Source organism: Salvelinus sp. IW2-2015, unplaced genomic scaffold (assembly GCF_002910315.2).
Source record: "Salvelinus sp. IW2-2015 unplaced genomic scaffold, ASM291031v2 Un_scaffold1875, whole genome shotgun sequence".
Classification (NCBI taxonomy): Eukaryota; Metazoa; Chordata; class Actinopteri; order Salmoniformes; family Salmonidae; genus Salvelinus; species Salvelinus sp. IW2-2015.
The window spans coordinates 117032-128877 of NW_019943238.1; the positions used below are offsets into that span (position 1 = coordinate 117032).

Consider the following 11846-nt stretch of genomic DNA (forward strand, 5'->3'; position numbering starts at 1 on the left):
GAAACATATACAACGACCGTCCCACTCGTTCTTCTTTGTAATTTCATGCTCGTCTAACCAGCCACCACTATATAGAAGCCTTCGTATAACCTCTCTCCTACCACGACTCGCCATCTGACCTACGACCTACTATATAATAATTAAGCGTACACACCCTACCACACTCTTACACTATTACTCCACTCCTCAAAGCACTTCCTCGGAGATGAAATAGGAAGTAGAGAGAGACAATCTCTCCAGCACCCTGAAGGACCAGTCGTACCAGGGACCAGTTCCGCGTAATGGAGCTAACGTCTTAATCGGAGCTAACCTAACCTTTTCTTGTGTTCTACTAATCGCCTTCGTGTCTTCCGTGCCGGAGTGAGTACTTATCTTCATGCGCACGATAAAGTCTCGTTCTTGCAGCTCTGCCAAAACCAGCCCGGTGCCAGAGTTGTATGACTTGCATACATTTGACACTGTAGGGTGTGTTATTTGTGTGTGTCTGCACTGGAGATTGTCTTGAAGCTGGGAGACGTTTTCATTCTAGGCGAGTTGGTGTCTGGGACGCGTTGGACCTATAGAGGTATGGGAAAAAGGAAAGGTCTGGTTGAAGTCGTGTGTCGCCTTTCACTGGCGGTCGAAGCCCCCACGGAGTAGAACCGGCAGATGAGATGGGGGTGTGCGGTGGATGGATGGAGCCAAACCAGAGTCCCGCCCGAACGTGCGAGGCGCGCGAAGCCTAGTTCCGTTCTGCGCCACGAACCAGCGCGCGCGCACACCGCCATCGCGTGGCCGCCACTCGTTGGCGGGCCGCAGGGGCACCAGACGAACGGAGCGTCGGCCGAAGGAGGCGAGGGAGGGAGGGAGGGAAGGCGAGAGGAGGGAGGGGAGGAGGGAGGGAGGGAGGGAGAGGGAGGGAAGGGAGGAGGGGAGCGGTCATAGGAGGACGCACATCGGCAGATATGGTGTGTGAGTGGTCTCTTACCCTGTGTATGTGGTGTAGTGTGTTTACACTCTGTGGTGTGTGGTTGTGTGTGTGTGTGGGTGTGTGCTGTGTTATGTGCGTGTGGTGGTAGGTGGTTTACCTTCTGAGCCTGTAGTGGGTGGTGTGTTTGGTTGTTGTTTACCCTGTGTAGTGTGATTACTCTGTGGTTAACCTAGTGTGTGTGGTGGCGTGCGTGCGCTACTCGCGTGGTGGGTGGTTTAACCTCTGTGTGTGTGTGTTTACCTCTGATGTGTGTTTTACTCTGTGTTATTGTGCCTATATGAGATATTAAGCGTACCCTTCCGGCCAGACAGGCGGCCATTGTTTCCTGAGTCAGAGAGCATTACGTCGTCGTCCACTCTTCCAGTCAGGAATGTGGAACCGGAAGCGCCGCGCGGAAGCACCCTCCCCAATAACTAGCAACCAGACAACCTAACTTCCACCATTCGTCTTTTTCATATTTATTTCACAACCACACACAGCCACCACACAGCACCCACCCACAGCAACACCCACACCACACCTCCACACACACACCACACACACATCACATCACACACAGCACCACGCGAACACACACTACCACACACACGAACAACACCACCACCACACCACACACACACACAGCAACTGTCGCATCCGCAGACACATGCAGACACAATCTCAGCCTAAATATAACTACAGTGTCTGTGTGTTGAAGGTCAGACAACACATTCAAGTACGCTTTCCAGATCAAGAGAAGCACTGGCCTCCTGCTCAATACAAATATCTTTTTCAAATCAAGATGCTTCAGGTAAATGTTAATTTATTGTATTTTAAACCAGCTTTCCACACGGCCGTGTTTTTAAAATAGTCAACTCATAATTTGGTATAATTTCATCTCGCTCTAAGCAGACCACTATGAGGAGCCGTTTATAACCTCTCTCTTACCAACGCTGTTACCTCCACTACCTAAATACTAACCTCAACGACTACGACATCTTTTACACTTCTTACCTCCACTAACCTAAATAAGAATAAACCGTAACAAGCTACCGAACTTTTACCCTCCACTACGCTAATAATTAACCAACCTACCACACCCTACCTCCACTTTACCACTTTTACCTCCACTAACCTAAATAATAACCTAGCACACTACCTACAATTTACAACTCTACCTCACTACCTAAATAATAGACCTACACATCCCTACCGTACACCTTTACACTTTACCTCCACTACCTTAAATATAATATAACCATACACAGCCCTAACCTTACGAACTTTTGTACACTTACCTCATTCTCAACACTCTGAGCCTTCCTGCGATTTAATAGGGAAAGAGAGAAGAGACAAAATCATCATACCAGGCACCTGGAGGAGCCAGTTCGTAATGGAGCGCTAACTCTTAATCAGCGTGAGCTGAAAAACTAACCTTTCTTTGTGCCACGATAAGCTTACGGTCTCAGCGCTCTGCCTCAAACGGCCCGTCTCCATGGCAGGTTTATGACTGCTACACTTACACTGTTAAGTGTTGTGTGTGTGTGCGGTCTTGTTGCCGTGGCTTGAAGCTGGAGGATGTTTTAATTCTAGAGTGGCTGGGGGTATAGAGTTATGGAAAGAAAGGTAGGGTTGAATCTCCCTTTCACTGGCTAAACCCCAGAGAGAGGCAATGAATAGTGGTCTGGATGGATGGAGGTAGGGAGGGTAGGGAGGGAGGAGGGAGGGAGGGAGGGAGGGAGGAGGGAGAGAGGACGGGAGGGAGGGAGGGAGGAGGGGAGGGGGAGAGGAGAGGGATTGCACATATGGTGTGTGAGTGTCCTTTACCTCTGTGATTCTGTATGTGTGTTTTACCTCTGTGTATGTCGGTGTGTGTGTGTTTTGTTTTGGGGTTCTGTGTGTTTTTTTAGGTGTTTCTGGGGGGGACGTGTTTATGTGGTGGCTGGTGTTGTTTGTCTGTGTGGTGTGTGTGCGTGCATGCGTGTGTTTACCTTCTGTCGTATCTTGTGGTTTACCTCTAGGCTGTGCTGGTGTTCTACTTTGTGTGCTGTGTCCGATGTGTGTTTACCTCTGTGCTGCTGTGTGTGTGTGACCTCTGTGTTGTATGCTTTCACCTTGTGTGTGTGCTGTATAGGAGATATTAAGCACCTCCGAGCAGAAGCGGCTCCATTGTTTGCCGAGTAGAGGAGGATACGTCGTCTCCAACCCTCCAGTCAGATTGACCGGAGCGCCGGAGCACCTCCCAAACTACAACCACCACCTTCACCCCATGTTCATTATTCACACACAGCACACACACACACACACACACACACACACACACACACACACACACACACACACACACACACCACACACACACATCACACACACACACACACACACACACACACACACACACACACACCACACACACACAAAGAGACACTACAGAATACACACACACACGTACACTACACACACACACACACACACACGCTGTCCCGTAGAACAATGGAGCGTCTCCCTAAATCCTCCCCCTTCCCATTGACTGGGTGAGTTTGGTTCCCATAGCTTCCAAGTACATGTTGCTTTGTTCCTAATCTGACTATTGTTAGACGGGGAGCGTTGGCCCTCGCCCATTAAGCTTCCCCTGGGTGTGATCAGTGGTGTCTTTGACTCTGTTTGGACTCTCTTACACAAACACTTGTGTGACACCTCTACAGATCCCGCACCTAGAGACCGAGTTCGAATCACCACCCACAGACACACACACACACACCACACACACACACACACACCAACCACACACACACCACAGCACACACACACCACACACACACACACAAAACGCACACTGTCAGGTGTTTGGGCAACAGGTTTACAATAGAAAAATCGAAGTCAGTTATTATTGCTTTGTAGATACAACAGGTACAAGCCTTACTAGTGAAATGCCTTAACTTACAAGCCTGTAACCAACAATGCCGTTTTAAGAAAATAAGTTTTTAACAGTCCCGGTAACGGGACCGATAATGACAACAGCCAGTCCAAGTGCAGGGCGCCAAATTCAAAACCCAGAAATCTCATAATTAAAAATCCCTCAGAACTTCATTATGTTCTTATATCATTTTAAAGGTAAATCTTCGTGTTAATCCCACCAAAAGTGTCCGCATTTCAAATAGGTTTTCAGCGGAAACCACTACAACACGTTATGTTAGGTCACCACAAAACACAATATCCACAGCATTTTTTCCCAGCTATAAGATAACTTCACAAAAACCAGATAGAGAGTAAAATGAATCAATAACATACTCGATTATTTTCATCAGATGACACTCATAGGACTTCATGTTACACAATACATTGCATGTTTTGTTTGAGTAGTAAATTCATAATTTATATAAAAAAAATCTGAGCTTGAGTTATACATTGAGGCTACAAGATTCCACTAAATGACAAAACATACAGAATGACTTTGCTAGACCCATCGTATTGCAAACAAATACTCATCATAAATATAAGATGATAAAACAAGTTATAACACATTTGAATATATAGATATACTTAATGCAAACCGCTTGTCAGATTTTCAAAAAAACCTTTACGGAAAAATAATTGCACGCTATAATTTCGACGACGCCGGCCAAAACAGCCATACACCAGCTGCAAGATGGCGTCACTATAAACAATAAAACATCGATAACCATTTTCCATTACTTTGATGATCTAGATCAGAAAAGCACACCAGACCCCCAGGTCCACAATAAATGTTGTTTTGTTTTCGAAAAAAAATCGTGTTATTTATGTGCCAAATACCCTTCTTTGTTTAGCGCGCTCGGTTACAATCCAAACGCTGATCTGGTCAGAGCGATATATCGGACAGAAAACTTCAAAATGTGGATATTACCTGGTCGAATAAACATTTTCAAACTAATAACTGAAGTCAATCAGTAGGATGTTTTTTAACACTATAGTTCAATAAAGTTCCAACCGGAGTTTTCGTTCTTGTCTGCGTGAGAAGTGAACGGCAGTGTCTTGCATGAAGAAAAGGCAATGATCAAGGAAATGGCTGCTTGATGGACACCTGACTGATTCGCCTCTCATTCTCTCCCAACAACATCTATGAAGTCTCATTGGAATTTTATTATGATGGCTGAGGCATCTAGTGGAACCCCTTAGACAGATGCACAACCTCATTCGAATAGACCTCAACTCTGTTTCCTTAAGGGACTCTGCGTGGAATAACAGACAAGTCAGAATTTTCTGGACCTTGCCCTGTTTTAGATTTCAATTATTTAAAAACACGCCGTGGTGAACTGGTTTCTAAAATACATAAATTACATTTACCTGAAGCATTTGATTGAAAAGATATGTATGAGCAGGGCCAGATGCTTCTGTTGATTTGGAAAGCGTACTTGAATGAGTTTCTGATCTTCAACACAGATGCACATTAGGCTATTAGTTTTCTGCTCTACTCTCCTCAGTCTTCCAATGGCCAACTCAGAAAGCAAACGTTACCCACGTCTGAATCAGGATGAGATGGTCCACCACTTTTTTTGGCTTGATTTGACAATTCCATGCAATTGACATTGCTGATTAAATCACAGATAGAACATGTAATATGAGTCATACAGTCAGACCTAAAAGGAAAGGACCTGGCATTAAAGGAGACCTGGCATTAAAGGAGACCTGGTATTAAAGGAGACCTGGTATTAAAGGAGACGACCTGGTATTAAAGGAGAGGACCTGGTATTAAAGGAGAAGACCTGGTATTAAAGGAGAATAACTTTTATTAAAGGAGAGGACCTGGTATTAAAGGAGAATAACTTTTATTAAAGGAGAGAACCTGGTATTAANTGGTATTAAAGGAGAGGACCTGGTATTAAGGGAGAGGACCTGGTATTAAAGGAGAGGACCTGGTATTAAGGGAGAGGACCTGGTATTAAAGGAGATGACCTGATCATCATCCTTAAATAGTTTGTGGTGAAGAGGGGCACGAGGGTTGTTGTACAAAAAAAAAGTCACCAGCGATTGGATCTTCTCTAACCAATCAGAGTATCAAAACCAACGAGGAATTTTCAAACCTGCACCTTTACCACGTGTGTTCTGGCTGAACACATCGGTTTCTGGACCAAACAGACAGCCCAAATGTTTTCGCATTCGGGTGAAGGGTCGGGGAGGCACTCATATCCAGTCGCTGGAACGTCCGTGGACGTGGTGTAGTGTTGGGCCGGAGCAAGGAGTCTGGGTAGCCAGGTAAGTATCGTGTTTCATCCTAACCCAAGAAAGAGATGAATCGTGTGACACATGAATAGAAAAAGAGAGGAATGGGTATTTTTTCCCGTCAAGAATGGAATGTCTTTTCTCTTTGTGCCGGCAGCCGTTTCATCCGCATGGGAAATCTCATTTCCTGTTAGGAAGAGAGCAGGCTGTGTCATCACTTCCTGTCCCATGGCATGAATGGGCCCAGTCCCCCCAAAAACCAAGACTTTCCCATGACCTACCATAACTTGTAGACAAGTCCTTCATCAATCTGATAATAGTATTATTTCTCAAACTAGTTCTGGTTGAATATCTGGCTCAATTAAGTGATTGTATACTTTAATTAAGGTCTGTTGTTGATCCCCAAGGAACACAGGCCATGGACGACTCCTCTCCATCATCCTCTAGTCTGGGCTGTCTACTCCTGCTCGTTCCCCATTTCGGATCTTTTGGGGTCTGTCGACGTTGTCGTGTGAGGGAAATACAATATCAATGGTGGTGAGACACATTACATCTTTATATTTTTTATAACATACAATCATTTTACAGCAGTAACTTAGAACATGCAGTGAGCGGTCGTGCCCGACAAAAGACTGTCCACATTCTGTATCTTCCATCCAAATCCTTAAATATAATATCTTAATCCATGAAACACATGAACCAGTGTACCTTTACAGACTTTCTAAATGAAAGCATACCAGGTAAATGAAAGACAGAAAAAGACCAGTTTAATAGATATTATAATGATATTATATACAGAGCACTCAGACTTTTAGTCTTTCTTGGTATTGAATCCAAGTAACAGAAAAGAGAAGGCATCAAAGCAACGAGGATAAACGACCAGATGAGACACTCCTCCCTTCTTCATGCTTGCTGACTGGAACCCATTTTAATTTCTGGAGAACGGAGGATTAAAGGAGCAGCTTGTTCCCTTCTGTGTTATTCTACCTCGGCACTCGTTCATTCAAATTGATTTCAGTTATTTTATGTTGTCGACACTGTCTTCTTCTCTTTCATGACGTTTTAAAATATGAAGAGACATTGAAAGTCTCTCTCACACACACATAAATAGGGGTTCTTTGTTCTTTCATCAGTCATGTGAGCATCTGAGGAGCAGAAGAGAGCGATGCCTCATCAGGAGTTACCCCAGCAGTAGTCATCAGATTGAGTGCCCAGGGACTTATATACTAAGCTTTAAAAATACAGACCAACATTCTCCAATGGTTCATATGGTGAACATGATCACAACTATGAAAACTGTATAACCAGTAGCCTATATTTATTTGTGTGTGTGTGTATATATGTATATGAAAGAGAGCGAGCGAGAGAATCACAAACCATTAATGAGGTGCATGGATATTCAGCACCCTAAAACAAGACTCCATTTCCCATGATCCTCCAGTTTCAAACAGAACAGTGCCACCACAGGTGCTCAAGCCAATGATGTCCAAGTACAGTATGATGCCAGTGCTTTGGGCATACGAGTGCCAACGATTGTCTGGTGTGTGTATGTTGAGGAGAAGATGACTCCGATCCCTTTGGTTAGCGACTTCCACACCAATGATTTATATAGACATACACACTAGATGACTGACAGGGGGCGCTGTTCCTCCAACATTGTAAAAAATATTTTGGTTGCTATAGAAATGTCTTTATTGTCTACATTTGTTTTTGCCACATGTATTCTATTACAGTCACCTTAATGCATACTCTTAAACAATGTGAACTAAACAAAATAAAAAAATAAACACTTTTTTTTCTTAAAGTATACATTTTTAGAAAGTTCAAAAGTTACTGTCCCCACTACAACAACAAAACACTTTAAAACATTTAATTTTCTCCTTGAAAAATGTAATTGAAATACTGTAGAATTCCATTCATTCCTATGGTGGACTGCTTCTTCTGGGGAGTGACAATATGGCCGACCAGTGGCTTCAACGCCTCTCATTGGCCAATACATAGCATCAGGAAACCAGGGTTTATATCCATCATTCCACTCCCTTCACCCCTTGATCCAGGACTAGGGGTGGTGGACACCAGTCAGCCTAACCCCAGGCACGGTTAGCTCTTCTCGGGTCGGTTGCGGTCCAGCGCTGCCCGGGGGGTAAACTCCAGCTTCTCTTTGAGACTGAGGACCTGGGTGCTGTCCCGTCCTGTCCCCTCCTCCAGCTTCCTATCCTCCCTCAGCTCCACGATGCTCTTCTCCTCCCCAGGTTTAGGGGTGGTGTCCCCCCTGATAAACCACTCCAGGTGGTACCCCACCGCCCCCACCACGAAGGCCACCGGGAAGGTTATGTAGGGGGCGTAGGTCCGCATGGACATCCATAACACTGGCCACATAATGACAGGAGCTGGGGCGCTGGTGCAGTGTAAGCTCAGCTGGGGAAGGAAATAGAAGAAAGAGAGAAAGAGAGAGAGGGAGGGGAGAGGAGGGGAGAGAGGGAGGAGAGAGGGAGAGGAGAGAGGGAGGGGAGAGGAGAGAGGGAGGGGAAGGAAGGATGGGGGGAGGGGGAGAAGAGGGGGAGGGGGAAGGGGGGGGGGGGAGGGGGAGGAGGGAGGGGGGAGGAGAGGAGGGAGGTGTTTAGTAGCTGCTGTGGTAATTCAGGTTTACAAAAGGAAACAAACTGAGGGTACAGTGGCTGTGCCACGACAGTTTAAATGGTGTTCATTCAAGGATTCTAGAAAGGCCACTGCACAGTGGACAGGATGTGTTCAGCTGGGAGACAACACAGAGGGTTCAAGGAGTTTTTAAATGCCTGGTCTTCCATTCCCTGTATAGGAGGAGAGACAGAATGGTACCACAGGTTTACATCTCAAGAAAGGCTGTTTTGTTGACCTTTATTGAAACAAAATGATTTGTTGGTGAATGGCACCAAAAAAAAAAAAAAAAAAAAAAATAATATGTTACAAATAAATCAGACTGACATCAAAAATGAAACTGCACAATAAAACTGGGCCTAGTTAGCTATATATGCAAGTTACTTAGCTAGTTAGTAGCATGGAGATCCGAAGTTGAATTACATTGGATTCAACATCAGGAATAAATGAGCGTTTGGATCAGGACAGTTTCCTGTCACTGACCTCTACAGGGCAGAATGTTGTGCACAACATGAAAATACACGCATGAGACACTTGTGCACGCGTTTACACGGTTCTGTGCATGATTCATGTGAATTACATTTGAACACACTAGAAGGCACTTTGAAAAGACAATGTCATTATACTTGCCTGTGGATATATTGTCTCACATTCCTACCTGCGAAAGGACATAAACACGCATACAACTGCTAAAGTGAGTTAAAATATAATTATATTAAACATTCTGCCTTGTATACGGTCCTGAGAGTAAACTTTCCTGATCCAAACGCTAATTTATGCCCGACATAGAAATTCAAGATCGGGTTTCCTAGCTAGTTAGCTAACGACTTGACTGAGTCACAACCACAAGTAACGTTAGGCCTCAATAGCTAGTTAATAGTAGTTAGTTACAAACTTCTGATTACATAGGTAGTTCGTTTTTACATGAGCCGACTGGTTACATAGATTAACTACATAACAGTAAAAATCGTGATGTCATCCAGAAGGCAAAGGCACTGGAGTCAACCAATGGACCTAGCTAGCTAACGTTAGCTGTCAACTGCAGCTTGTAAACTAAGCTTATTTCCTTCGAAGCTCACACTTCATTCACAGGCAAACCAGTAACTACTGCGCACATTAAATGACAATGTTCACGTTGTGATTCTTGTAAAAAAATAAAATACATTGTTCAACAACTCAGAACTGACTCACCTTCGAAAACGTGAAATGCGCAGTAACTTCCGTGTGGCTTGATAACCGCGCCTCCAAATGATTTTGATTGGCTCTACACGGGAACCTCATATCCAATCCTAAAATCGCAATAACTTGTGTGTTCCTTTGAGCTAGGACGCCATTCAGCGGTCATAGTGACAAACAATAGCATTGAAAAACTGTCCAACAATTTTATTGCAGAAAGCCTGCAATATGAATATGATACTGATTTTACGGTATTTAGATTCAACAACAAAAAATTGGGCAATGTTTATATGACCCTCGTACAAACAGGTCCATTTTAACCACATTCTTGACTGCAAACACCATTCATATCTCCCATGCGCATAGCGGGGACAAGTGGTAGTAGCGGTGCGCAGATGTGGGTGAGCTTCTATTTTAATAAACCCATTAAAATAGAAATCCATTGTTAATTCATTTAGGCAGGTCATAAGAAACATTATGAATAACAAAATAATTGTGAAAAGAATAGCATATGTTTAGTTGAATTAGGCCTATGTTTATGGATCTGTGCAGCCATGGCTGTACCATCCAAATGAAATAAAAAATATTAAAAAATCATTAAAACAGACAAGACTAATCTACCCAATAATAGTCAACACAAAGTATTTTATAGTAATAATAAAATGAAATATAAACAGAAAAAATGAATAATAATTTGACCCACACAACTTGTCACTGGAACACAGTCAACCAAAAAAAATGTTCTTTCAAAACAGAGCCCAAACCAATGCTTATTATCCACGTTTCATCTCTTTCCTATCCTCACTCCACTTTGTTAGGGATCAGGCATAGGGTCTTACCTTCATAATAATAAATAATAACAGCAATCCTATTTTCAAAAGCATGTGTCCCCATTTTCATATTTCACAACCTTAGCAGGCGTTTGGAGTTGCCTATATGCGAGGGAGCAAAACATATGCCTACATACTATATTTAAGCTACATTATAGCATGCTAACTGTTTCTGAGCAGTGCTAGATGAACAAACGAATAGATGAGCTACACCACGTATTAGCCCAGACAGAAGAAAAAATGGCCTATACAGAGATTCAAGCAAACAAAATTACTGATTGATTGATTGATTGATTATCAGACAAGTCAGTGTTTTGGTCGGGAGTAGGCCTCGGCTACTAAGCGACAGAAGAGCAAAAAATAATCCACTTGTTAAAAATACATAACATGTAATTAAATCAGCCGACTAGACTAGATGATCATGAGCAGCACTCACCTCAAGTTAGCTAACTTTTCCCCACAGCCTTTTTTTATTGTAGCCTAAACAAAATATCTGACACGTATTGATTTATCAAAAGGAGTCCACCCCCACGCTTGTCCCAAAGCAGCGCAATGACGATGTCCCAAATAAAAGGTGAGAAATTATCTGTACTGAACAAAAATAAAACACATGCCACATTTAAGATTTTACTAAGTAACAGCTCATAAGGAATCAGTCAAATGAACTGAATTCATTAGGCCCTGATCTATGGATTTTACATGACTGGGAATACAGATATGCATCTGTTGGTTACAGTAGGGGCGTGGATCAGGAAACCAGTCAGTGTCTGGTGTGACCACCATTTGCTTCATGCAGCGAACCATCTCCTTCGCATAGAGTTGATCAGGCTGTTGATTGTGGAATGTTGTCCCACTCCTCTTCAATGATTGTGGAATGTTGTCCCACTCCTCTTCAATGATTGTGGAACGTTGTCCCACTCCTCTTCAATGACTGTGGAACGTTGTCCCACTCCTCTTCAATGACTGTGGAACGTTGTCCCACTCCTCTTCAATGACTGTGGAATGTTGTCCCGCTCCTCTTCAATGACTGTGGAATGTTGTCCCGCTCCTCT

The 11846-nt window shown here is 43.6% G+C and overlaps 1 protein-coding gene across 1 annotated transcript; it reads right to left on the reverse strand.

The window, feature by feature from the left end:
- Positions 1–7825: 7825 nt before the first annotated feature.
- On the reverse strand, positions 7826–10078 carry smim12 (small integral membrane protein 12). The gene is made up of 2 exons (XM_024139681.2): positions 9980–10078; positions 7826–8569 (listed from the first exon to the last, which is right to left on the reverse strand). Exons 1-2 carry the CDS (start codon positions 10067–10069, stop codon positions 8252–8254), a joined length of 408 nt encoding a protein of 135 aa, XP_023995449.1. The 5' UTR covers positions 10070–10078; the 3' UTR covers positions 7826–8251.
- Between the last annotated feature and the right edge of the window lie 1768 nt (positions 10079–11846).